Below are 12,347 nucleotides of genomic sequence, written 5' to 3'. Positions count from 1 at the left end.
GGTTCACGGGTGTTTGCTGAGATTCTTGGTCCTGTCTTTGCCCTTGATGGCGTGCATTCGGCCCCCAGGTCACGCCTGGGTCATCTTGGGGTTCAGGATGCACAGGGCGCTGCCGTCCTTACCTAGTGGCCCTCTGGACCCTGCAGACCTCAGGCAACAGTGAATTCTGTGAATGTTATTACGTCAGGGCAGCAGTGCCTGAAGGGGGACTCATCCTCGCCCACACTGGCCCGCTCGACGCCCCGTTGACGGCACGGCCACCTTGATGCCAGCTGTAGTGCGGTTTAGGGAAGCAGCCACAGAGAGAAGCAACACTGGCATCAGGTCGGCCGGCCGGTCACCTACCTTCCAGAAGCCGAGGCCCCGGCGCAGGCAGCCCAGCTCCCGCTCCACACGACCGTCCTCCCTGCTCGCGGCCAGCCAGCACTCGGCAGGGAAGATCCAGCTCCTCCTGGGCCCGGGCCCCAGCTCTCCCACCATGATGTGGCTCACATACCAGGCCGGGGAGGGCCCACGGCTGTCGTGCCAGAGGCGGATGCCCCGGAGCGGGCCCAGCAGAGCGGGGGTGCTAAGGACACACACAGCAGCCACAGTCAGGACGGGGTCTGGGTGGTGGGAACCCCGCAGGGCAGCCTCAGCCTCAATTCTCACCCTCAGAGGCACCTCGGACCTGTTGAGCCATGCACTATGACCCACAGACCCCCTCTGGAGCATGGGGGCACAGACAGGGAGCTCCCGCAGGCCCCTGGCCATGCTGGTCAGTAATCCCATGCTCCACTCCCACACGCCTGCCAGCCCCCTAGAGCCCCGTCCACCCCAGCTCCCTCACATATCTGTGTCTGGCGTGGACGAGTCTGGAGCTCACCTCTTCATAGTGAAGACGGGACCCAGACCGACAGACCGTACACGAGGTTCTCCAGGAGAAAAGCATTTAGTGCAGCTTCTCCCCATTGTCTGAACCACTTGGACTCCTGGGAAGTGACCCTTCCCGTCCAGCCACACTATGGTCTTTGCACGGCTATGGGTCCTTGCTCTTCCCAATGTAGGGGGACCCAAATTAGCCGAGCGGGCGCTGTGCCGTCTGAGCACCCTCAGCGTGTAAACTAGCTGCCCCCTCGCATCGTCCCGCATGAATCTATGTCCAACAGCACCGTGAAGGACTTCGTAAGACCGTCTGTGCACAGAGCCACACCATTGGGACGGGCCTTGCTCACCTCAGGACAAAAGTGTGTCTGGAATTCCTTTCAAACAGGGGCTTCTCCGGACAGTAGAGTTCTCTGGGTTCTGAAGACCCGTTCTCACCACGTAGAACAATGTAAACCTCGAGACCAAAACACAAGGTAGGGGTTTGAGATTCTGGACACAGAACACTAAGCTGAGTCAGAAAGGGGTATCGCCACTTAGCCCCCAGCCTTTCCAGAGCCTTCTGGCCCAACGGACCAGTCCTGTCCCTGCATGGCCCCTCCCACGCTCCCCCAGGAGAGGCCTGGAAAAGAGTGCTCATCCTGCCCGGCTGGCCAGATTTCTATGTATTTGATCTAACTCGGATTCCCTAGGGCATGTGTTGGTCTCAGGAGGGAGTGGACAGACAGTGGGCGTGTCCTCCTCCCTCTGCTTAGACGGAGACCGGGAAGGCCTGAGGGCCCTCTGGGGGTTGTGACCATGACTGGGCTAGATGAGGTGCCTGCAGACACACATTCCCAGCTGCACGGGGCTCACGACTCCCCACCGGGGTGGGTTCTGTGGCTCAGAAACACACGATCCATCTTTGATTTAGGAAAGTTCCTTATTTATTTCCAGTTTTAAAAATCCCTCTCCATCGCAAAGCACACATTTTCTTTGAGAAGCTTCTAAACTTTGTTTTAGTCGGCAAGTCTCCAGTCTTGTGGAGCTGCTTTGGAGTGTAATGTGAGGTAGGGGTTTACTAGAGCTTTCTTCCACAGGAAAGGCCACGGTTCCCCGGTATCTTGTGGAATGGCCCCTTTTCCTCCCATCCTGCCCCGTAATGCCCAGCTCCAGCTGTACCCGCATGCCCTCGTCTGTCTGTCTGCCTCACGAGGGGCTGGACGAGCGGCTGCTCTCTACGGAGAAGGTGGAGGGGCCGAGGGTTGGGGGGCGGCCCTGAGGACAAGGAGGGCTCACATCGGCAGGCACGAGGGAGTGCACGGTGGGGGAAAGGAGCCCCCGACTCTGGATGGAGGAAGATGGGGCAGCTGGGAAGGTCAGCCTCCACACGGGGCGTGTCGGGGCCGTCACTCACACCATCCACAGCCTTGCACACCACAGAGTGCGAGTGCCAGGATGACCCACTTACCTTGGCACTGCAGCGGGCGGGGGACCGGAAGCCTGTGTCCACGACAACTGCATACAGCTGATGGCCGGGAGGAGCATCTTCTTGCAGAAAAATGTAACCAGCTTTCTCCTTCTCCTGACGATCTTCACGTCTGCCTTTAGTAACCAGAAGTGCATAGAGCACCGTAAAAACGACAATCAAAATGCTGGGAAGCAGGTTCTCCGGGCGTCTGTAAATGAGAGGAGAGGAGCAAGTGGTGAATTATAGAAATAAACATTCGGGCAAAGACTAGCCAATGCCCCCCACACTGGCTCACACGCAGGCACAGTCACAAGCACACTCACATGCACGCTCACACACACGCACACATGTACACACGCACACAGAAGCCCACACTGGTCTTCACTGATAACGTTTGTAAATGCTTGTCTGTCTTGAAACTGCGAAGAGAAAGTAGATTCTTACTGGGGCAGGAGACCAAGCAGGGAAGGGTGGAGGGGGCTGTGAGGCCTCCGCTGTCCCCGTGCCAGGACAGGTCTGAGTCCCTCAGGGGAAGGAGCCGCTGGAGGCCGACTCAGGCATAAGGACTCGGACAGAGACGCCGGGTGAGACACCAGCTTCTGCATCTGAAGCCCGTGTGGGGCGGCCACTCAGGGCCTCTCTCTGAGGACCTTTCTTGGAGAAACGTGGTAAGAACAGCCATCTTGCTCCTTCTGTGAAGACTCAGCAGAACGATATCCGCAAAGTGCTTCATGTGGGCGTATCAGATGCTCCCTCCCTCTTGGAGACCCTGCCTACGTGCCCCGTCCCTCCCACCCTGTGTGGTTGGGCTACCTGCTCCCCGCCGCACCTGGCCCTCGCCTCCTGCTCCCTGGCACCGGAGCTGGCCAGACCCCTCCAGACCCACAGAGTAGGGTCCACCGCGAGTCAGTGTGCCAGGACCCCAACCTGGAGTCTCACATGACTCTGATGGGGTTTCCAAGGGCTGGCAGGTGTTTCACAGGGACACTAGTCCCCCAGAATGCACCTGTCCCTGCCTGACTCGAGGTGCTGCCTTTTTATCTGGGTGTCCTCAAGGCCTGTCCCCCCTCAAGTCATATCTGAAAGCACAGTTGAACAGCTGTCTTGAGTCCCACTCGCTGAACACCTGGTGGCCTCACTGTCAGTGGCATGTCAGTGAGGTCATTGTGGCGACCGTGGTGTCAGTGACCCACTGGCTGGTCTACAGAGCAATCAGCTCTTTGACGACTGATTCAGTAACACGGCGTGGAAGGTTCCCCACTACATCAGCACGAGGGAGACCCGACGCTCTGCAGGAAATACCAACCCTGCCACCAATTCTCATTCCACAAACCCCCACTCGGTGTCTGCTGTGGCCGAGCCCGGTCGGAGCTCCGTATGGGTGACCGGGCAGAGGGCTCCTGCCGGCACAAGCTCACCCTCTACTCACCCACAGTTTAGAATCCAAATACACGTGTTCTGTGTAAAACACGGGCCAAAGAAGCAAGCTTGAGTTGAAATCCACTATCTAAACTGGGACACTTTCAGGGCGCCTGGCTGGCTCAGTTAGAGTGTGTGATTCTTGATCCTTGGGTCGTGAGTTAGAAAAAGCAGCTAAAAGGGGACTTATTTTTTTATTTTTTTAAGATTTTATGTATTTATTTGACAGAGAGAAATCACAAGTAGGAGAGGCAGGCAGAGAGAGAGAGAGGGAAGCAGGATCCCTGCTGAGCAGAGAGCCCGATGCAGGACTCGATCCCAGGACCCCGAGATCATGACCTGAGCCGAAGGCAGCGGCTTAACCCATTGAGCCACCCAGGCGCCCTAAAAGGGGACTTTTGAAGAGGAAGAGGGAGCTATGAAAACGCACAAAGCAGGAGGGCACACACCATGTCCTCGCTGTCGAGACTGCCCCAGTGAGTGCCCACCAACCAGGGTCACGGTGAACCGAAGCCGAGCTGGATGAGACGTGTGCTGACTCTCTCGGGGTTTTGTGTCTCCTGTCCATGGATGTAGGGATGGACAGACAGACAGAGAAGATTCCAAAACTCAAAACAATAACAGGTGACATGGGTTTCACACATCTGTGATCTAGAAAACGGAACTCACCTCTGCCACTTGGAAATGTCACTCATTGAAAAGGTGGCATTCAGGCTTCTTCTCGCAACAGATGCCGGCGCAAGGTGGTCGTAGCTAGGAGGGAGACGCGGGTTAGGACGCCAAACGTGTGTCTACAGTGTCACGTACGCGGGTTAAAGGAGGGGCAGAAAGGCTGACGGGTTCTAGTCATTCTAACCTCATGGGATGGCTCAGTGTGCACCCTGTGCATGGTCTGGGTTAGCCCAGAGCCTGGCAGGTGTAAGCCCAGCCCCGCTGTGGGCAGACACGCGGCCAACGACCAGACGCGGGCACCACCATCCACCCACAAGCGTGTTTCAACAGACGTCTACAGCCGTCACCTCGGCGCGGGACACAAGAGCCCTGGAAAGCCAGACCCTGCTCTCCTAGCAGCTGCAGCCCGGAAGGAGCTGGGCCTGCAGATGGGGAGGGGTGCACAATCCAGGTACTGCAGCCGTTTTCACAGGGACCGGGGGCCAGGGAGGCCAGGCACCGGGCCCCACATGGAAGAAAGTAGAGTGAGCTTCTAAAAGTCTCGAGCTTGTCCTCAACAGTATGTCTGTACCTACAGCTCACTTTCTCTGGAGATGTTCCTGGCCGTGGAGAGAAGCCTGCGGATTTCCACTCCCTCTCTTCCCAGAAGAGGCACTGCACCCACTGGAAACACACCGTGTAGTTCACTGCCCGTGCGAAATGTTTATTTGGAGGGCGTCTGTCGTAGTTAGCGTCTAGTAAGGATAAATATCCCAAGTGGGTGTCTAAAGAGGGAAAAACAAACACACCTGAAATTTGCAGAAAGGCGTAATGTATTCCCAGGGCGCCAGAGCAGTGGGCAGAAGGGCAGGGGGCAGGGCTGGCAGGGGAGAGGCTGGTGGGGCAGGGGAGAGGCCCTCTGGCACTGCCTCTCCCAGGGCACAGAAGCTGCGAGGAAAACGGGTCCAGGCAGGCCCCCCACTGCCAATTTTCATGGGGGCTGGCAGAGTGTGAGATATGTTTGCCTACATGCCAGCACCCTCTGGACACCCTGAATGGGCCACCCCCTGGCCAGGAGACACAGGACCCTGGAGGCAGCTCCCCCAGCTTCACACAGCCCCTTCCTGCTTCTCCTTGGCCCGTCAGCCGGCTGCTGGTCCTGGGTCTGCGCGGTCCCCATGAGGACAGCACAGTGACCAGGCATTGTTAGTCTGTCACTTGGGAGTAACTTCTTATGTTTAGAAGGAAAAATATTTGACATTCCATTTATTTAAAATTTGTCCCTAAGACTTTTTTTTAAAAGATTTTTTAAAAAGATGTATTTATTTATTTAAGAGAGAGTGGGGGCAGGGGTAGAAGGAGAGGAAGAGAAAATCTCCAGTAGATTCCATGCTGGGCACGGATCCCGACGTGGGGCTCGATTCCACGACGCTGAGATCATCACCTGGGCCAAAACCAAGACTTGGACACTCAACTGACCGAGCCACCCAGGCGCCCTTTGCCCCTAAGACTTTTGATTAAGCAATGTTGGGACAAGTAGCTACTAACCTACTTGTAAAAATAGGAAATCAGATCTGCATCTCATGCCCTATACAGCACCATCAATCAGAGATCTAAACGCAAGCTCACGGGGCCATGCAGACACAAAAAGAAATCATAGATGTGAATGATCTTCTCTCATAACCTGGCATAAAGAATGGATTTCTAACAAGGCCTCACTCACAATCTAAGGGTAATTTTTTAAAAGTTCATAAACATTATTTAAAAAAAAAAAGCTTTTGCAAAGCAAAACAGCTCAATAAAAACAAAGTTGGAAACTGTAGAAGTCAAGAAAAAATAAACTCAAGACAGAAATGGATGTATATGGACCGCTCACAAAAAAAAAAAGGAGGTAAGGCCCTTAAGTGTATAAAGAAATGCTCATATCACAACATATATTGCATATTGAAACTACCATTTCTCAAGTAAGCATCTGGAAAAATTCAAAATCTTGAAAACATAGTCTGTTGGCGAAGCTGTGGGGAAACAGACCCCGTGTTCACACCGGGCTGGGTGTGGGGTTTGGCCACATTTACGGAAACTGCACACACGTGTGCCCTTCGACCCTGGAACACCGCATCTAGACTCTTCCTATGTCCTGGGTAGTTACATTTTTTAGCCTTTTTAATAAGGCTTAGGCAACTGAACAACAGAAATGCCTCACATATTTTTAAAAAATTAGATAAAAACTAAAGGAGATCATGGGCACCTGGCTGGCTCAGGGGGTTGGGCACGTGACTCTGGATCTCGGGGTTGTGAGTTCAAGCACCATATTGGGGTAGAGATCACTTAAAAACAAGCAAAAAAAAATTTTTGAAAACAAGCAAACAAGCAGAAAAAGCAAATGGAGAACAGTGACCCTTCATGTTAAACATATTTAGAAAAAAACCCAGCAAACCCAATGGTCCATAAAACTGACAGTGGAAGTCCATACTGAAAAGAACTAACCCAAGCAGTTTTTTTTTTTTTTAAAGATTTTATTTATTTGACAGAGAGAAATCACAAGTAGGCAGAGAGGCAGGCAGAGAGAGAGAGAGGGGAGAAAGCAGGTTCCCTGCGGAGCAGAGAGCCTGACTCGGGGCTCGATCCCAGAACCCTGGGATCATGACCTGAGCTGAAGGCAGAGGCTTTAACCCACTGAGCCACCCAAGCACCCCAACCCAAGCAGTTTTGACTTGGTACTCTTGGGATGACGTATCCTAAGAACGTAAAGTAAAACCTGACAGAAACAAATGAGTGGTTAAGCAGCTGCCTTCGGCCAGGTCATGATCCCGGGGTCATGGGATTGAGCCCCGCATCCGGCTCCCTGCTCAGTGGGGACTCGGCTTGAAGATTCTCTCTCCCTGCTGGTGCTCTCTCAAACTCTCTCCTCAATAAATAAATAAAACCTCCCCCCCCACCAGATTTTATTTATTTATTTGACAGAGAGAGATCACAAGCAGGCAGAGAGGGAGGCAGAGAGAGAGGGGAAAGCAGGCTCCCCGCTGAGCAGAGAGCCCGATGCGGGGTTCGATCCGAGGACCCCGAGATCATGACCTCAGCCGAAGGCAGAGGCTTAACCCACTGAGCCACCCAGGTGCCCCTAAATAAAATCTTTTAAAAGAAATAAACTGCCACTGAGAATCTGAGTTTTATAACAGATTTGTCCATTTTGAAAAGAAAGGAAGGGCTCAGCAGGGCGGGTTCTCAGAAGAAGAGTCCCATCCCGTATGAATGTGGAGACAGGGGACAGGTGCATGAGCCTGTTTGTTGCCTTCGGGGGAGAACAGAGACCCTGGTGAGGGCTGCAGGAAGGCCCTGGAGTCACAGCTGCTGACCCCAGGCAGCAGAGCGGCCAAAAGGAGAGGCAGACACAGGTGTCAGAGGAGCAGTCAGCAGAGAGACCTTGGGGACCGGGGAAGGTGACCCAAACAGGCCAAAGTGTAATGCTAAAGACCAGCGAGGGGGTGGGGGGGTTGGACGTGAGGAAGGGAGGCAATGCAGGACAGCAGCAGGACGGTGGGGAGCCGCCAGGAAGGTGCCGGGGCAGAGATGACCGTGGTCAGGCTGCGCTGAGACGGGCCACCTGCTCGGACGTGGCTTCCTGTCTCCACCACCAGTGAGGAAAGATACCGCTATCTGTGCCCACCTTCTTACAGCACATGTCATCACGCAAACAACTACAGATTGTGGCACCAGGCGCGCCTGGGCAGTGCAGTGGGCTGAGCGTCCGACTCTCGGTCCCGGCCGGGGTCGTGATCGGTTGAGGTCGTGGGATCGAGCCCCGCATCAGTCTCTGCTCTCGGTGTGGAGTCTGACTTGGAGCCTTTTTCCCTCCCACTATGCCCCTCCCTGCTCTCTCTCTCCAATAAATAAATGGAATCGTAACAAAATAAAAAGAAACATAAACATCATGGGGCCTTGCGCACTGACCTCTCAGAGGACCAGCAGGGACATACACGTGCACCGTCTGCTCGTCCCAGACGTAGACCTTCTTCACGAGGAAGTCAGAAGGAGTCGGCAGCTCGGAGAACCTGGGATGGAAAAACAAAGCAACAGTGTCTAGTTCTGTTTGTTGTTTCCTCCCAAAGACCTCAGTCATAGGGTTTCGAGCAAACATCCTTCCGGTGACAAGGACACAGGCTGGGACGCCATGGCATCACTGGGCTTTCGACAAGGGCCACGTGACACTGTCACTCCTCACCCATTACAGACTAGGAACTTCGGGACGGAGCAGGAACAGTTACCACGCGGCCTGCGGGAACAACACCGCGCCGCCTCACGTGCTTGGGAAGGTGGTCGCTAAGGCAGATGCCCCCACTGGTCAGAGTGACCCACTCGCGGTACCCGTGAGCAGCCAGAACGGGCAGGTGGCGGACTGTGAGCCCAGCGTAATCCCTGCGAAGCTGGTCGGGGCCAACTGACTTTTGTCTGTGTGAGTTAAAGAATGAAGGGAAAGTCCAATGGAGAAAAGACATTTGCTCCAGAGAAGGGTTCGGCTCATGCGGCAGGAGGAGGGTGCAGCCAACAGTACAGGGAGACCACAGTGCATGCGGTGTAGACGTCCCCCTGCAGAAGGCCACCAGGCTGGGGGGCCATCTGAGCGGGGCAGTGGGACAGAGGGAAGCATTGTCAGGTGGCCCGAGGGGAGGAGAGAGGCTCCAGCAGAACCCAGGCTGGTCCAGACGGAGCACGGAGCTCAGAGCCCGTGGCTTCCACGGGCACTGTCAACGCAGGATTCCCCAAACCTAACTACGTGGTCATTCACTTAGTGCGCCCTCATGATCTGTTCATGAAACGGCCTGCACAAGCCTCACAAACTCAACATCGCTGAGAGAGAGGGTTCATTTATTGAGTCCCCTCCGACACATCAGTCCGAACACATCTTTTTCTTAAAATAAATAAACAAACAATAGGCTTCAGACCCAGGTCTACACTGAGGGAGGACTGGATTCTGAGTGAGGCTCCCTGTGTTATCATTGACACGCCCGTGTTTCTTACTCTGACAAGCATCGTGGACAGGAATCCAATCTCAGGGAGATAAAGCAGGTGACTATGTCCCGTAATTTCATCAGCCCATGAACCTCAGGACTGCGTGGACAGTGCATTTCACTCCCTGGTTTTCACAAGACACTCACAATTATCATGAATCATGTTGTCGTTCTTGTAGCCATCCTGCTCCCTTGGTGGCGGCCCCCCCACAACATACCTTACCAGCAGCATGACTGGGAAAGCTCTCAAGACGGGCCTAGAAAATTCTATCCTTATGTGCAGAGATTCCTGGGCGTTTGCGGAATGCCCAACGATCTGATGAACATTCACTCTATCCCGGAACAGCACAAACGTGGTCTTGTTCCTATTATCCTGTCCCCAAATGGAAAGCAAGGTCAGCGAAGGCAGGAAAAGCCAGCTGGCATGACCCACGTGAACTCAAGGCGGCCTGGAAGGACCCCTCACCAGGTCATCGTCCTCCCCAAACTCCACGGTCACGGGCTCCCGTAGCCGCCATCTGCGGATGGGTTTCCTGCTGGAGCAGCTAAACAGGGACGGGGTGATCACCCGGCCAATCTGCGGAGAGGAGAGCACTTAGGAGCAGGGGTGAGCAGTGACACCCCTCCTGTGTCCTGCTGGGCACCCGATGGTAAAGGCAGCACAGAAAAAACGTGGCTCCTTTAACTGGTCAGGATGGCAGGATTGGAGGACACCGTGCTGCTCTTGGAGGGTTACTCTCACTACTTGATAATTTTTAGCCCCTAACACAGTTTTTTTTTTTTTAATGGGGGGGGGCAGAAGAAGAGAAGGAATCTTGAGTAGACAGCCCACCGCGCATGGAGCCCGACGTGGGGCTCTATCCCATGACCCTGAGATCATGACCTCAGCCTAAATCAGGAATCGGATGATTAACAAAGGCCACCCAGGCACCCCGAGAGTCTTGCTGTTTCCTGGGAAGCTCACACAGAAAGAAAGAGTGGCAGATCGTAGACTGAGGGGACAGAAAGGTGTAGAGAACACGCTGGCTCAGAGAACCACCTGGGGACACCACGGCTGAAACCGTCTCTGTGCTCTGGCTACCTACATAGCACACAGTACGCGCTCTTCATGTTTCACATAAAATCTTCCAAAGGCACTCAAATTCCCTGGCTGACGTCATTTTAATCGGCTATGTATGGATGACCGTAACGCATTAAATCCCCAGTGAGCTGTGTCCCCGTTGAACATTCAGGTACGGCTCTGTCTGGGTTATCATGAATCATGCTGTCTTGAATAAATAAAGCTACACATCTCGCTTTGAGTAACTCTCTTCTCGCCTCCCCTGAAGGGTCCTGCAAGGGCAGCGGCCGTCCGGCATCCGAAGCACTTCAGGAGCACTGCTCGGGGAGCACGCACCCCGGACGCCCACTCGTGGTGCCTTCACACAGGCCCGTCTCTTTAAACACCTGCACTGCCACATGCTAAAAAAATCATTTTCATTTCTATTTCCTTACTGCCTGTTAGTCTGAATGGTTTTCTTACGCTGGCTAACCATTTCTATTTCCCTACAAAATAATAAAAGGTCGATGCTTTGGAAGATGAGCGTTTGTCACCAAAAGAAGCGGTCCACATTAATTGGCCCCTCCATCATTCAGACATTATCAGGCCCTGGAGCCAGGCTGGGGGTGTGGAACACACAGAAAACACGGGGCTCTGCCCCCCGCCCTAGCTCCCTGCCATTCCAAGGATCCTTCAGATGGTTTCTTTCTTTTTGATTTTTTAAAAGATTTTATTTATTTATCTGACAGAGAGAAAGCACATGCAGGAGGAGAAGTAGAGGGAGAGGGAGAAGCAGACTCCCCACTGAGCGAGAAGCAGGATGCGGGGCTCGGTCCCAGGACCCTGTGGTCATGGTCTGAGCTGAACGCAGAGGTTCAACTGACTGAGTCCCCCAAATGCCCCACCACCCTGGTCCCTACTTCGTCATCAAAGCATCACCACTGCACATTGGTCATTGGTCATTGGCCACCACCGGTCATATTGTACCTGACCAGGAGCTGGGCCCCCTGGAAATGGGTTCTCCTTGAAGAGCACGAGCTGGCTGACGTAGCACGGGCCCTGCGCTGCCGCCTCTGCAGGACTCTGTCTAGCCAGGTCTGCAGGTAAATGCACCCGGACGGAGCCCAGGCTCTGCACGCAGCCCTGCAGGTCGCGATGGAGGAGCGTGCGGAACTCCATCCGGCCGGCGCTGACGTGGAGCCGGCGCTCCTTGCTCGCAGAGAGGCCATCCTGAAACGGAGACAGAGATCCAAACATTCGCAGTGCGTAGCAAGCGCGTTGTCCGGCATCCGGAGCCAGGGCCGAGGAGGCAAATAGTGGGAAAGGCGGCCCATCTGGGCGTGGCTGGGCTTCACTGGCCCCAGCAAACATTTTGGTATAAAGATATAAATGCCCAATAGCAATAAAACGCAAACCGTTTTCTTCGGTTTTGACTCAGCGTCCTGTGATCTTACTCGCTTTGCGACAGGTGTGATACTTCTGTTCTAGTTCTTGGGGCTTCTCAGCGCATCCGGGAGGAGGCTGAGCACCCCGCACACTTGGCAGGGGCCAAAGCCCCGGGCCGTAGGGGTCAGTGAGGGCAGGCGGTAGGTGTGAGTGTGCACACGCATCGTGGCTAATCACGCTTGCTATGACCAGATTCAGACAGCGCGCTGATTTCCTGATTGCCCAAATGTAAGGGAAACCAGCAGGGCTGGGCAGGAGGGAGGATAAATGGGTAGAATAAGAGAGAAGACTGTCTGTTAACTTACTGCTTTTTAAAAGCAGACATTTCTTATGGGGGAAAAATCCCAGTAAATCCCAATTTCTCGTAGTGCTGCGGAAATAAACTTTGGTGAGTTTCTCTGCAGTCAAGTATCAGAGGGTTGCTTTCTACCCTGGCGCATGTTAGGAATCCTTTGCATAACTTCACGTA

At 54.2% G+C, this 12,347-nt stretch overlaps 1 protein-coding gene across 1 annotated transcript in view; it reads right to left on the bottom strand.

Annotated features, from left to right (window-relative positions):
- The window catches only part of PKD1L1 (polycystin 1 like 1, transient receptor potential channel interacting), a 77,970-nt gene that overhangs the window by 27,885 nt on the left and 37,738 nt on the right, over positions 1-12,347 (bottom strand). The window contains exons 22-30 of the mRNA XM_044246995.1: positions 11,420-11,662; positions 9,860-9,970; positions 9,612-9,766; positions 8,336-8,436; positions 4,977-5,169; positions 4,403-4,486; positions 2,315-2,522; positions 1,215-1,321; positions 346-568 (exon numbers count right to left, since the gene is read on the bottom strand). Coding sequence (XP_044102930.1) covers positions 346-568; positions 1,215-1,321; positions 2,315-2,522; positions 4,403-4,486; positions 4,977-5,169; positions 8,336-8,436; positions 9,612-9,766; positions 9,860-9,970; positions 11,420-11,662 — 1,425 coding nt within the window. The remainder of the gene's footprint in view (positions 1-345; positions 569-1,214; positions 1,322-2,314; positions 2,523-4,402; positions 4,487-4,976; positions 5,170-8,335; positions 8,437-9,611; positions 9,767-9,859; positions 9,971-11,419; positions 11,663-12,347) is intronic.

Source organism: Neovison vison, chromosome 4 (assembly GCF_020171115.1).
Source record: "Neovison vison isolate M4711 chromosome 4, ASM_NN_V1, whole genome shotgun sequence".
NCBI classification, from domain to species: Eukaryota; Metazoa; Chordata; class Mammalia; order Carnivora; family Mustelidae; genus Neogale; species Neogale vison.
The sequence above is the reverse complement of the archived record's forward strand: the minus strand, read 5'-3'. Positions and strand labels throughout refer to the sequence as shown.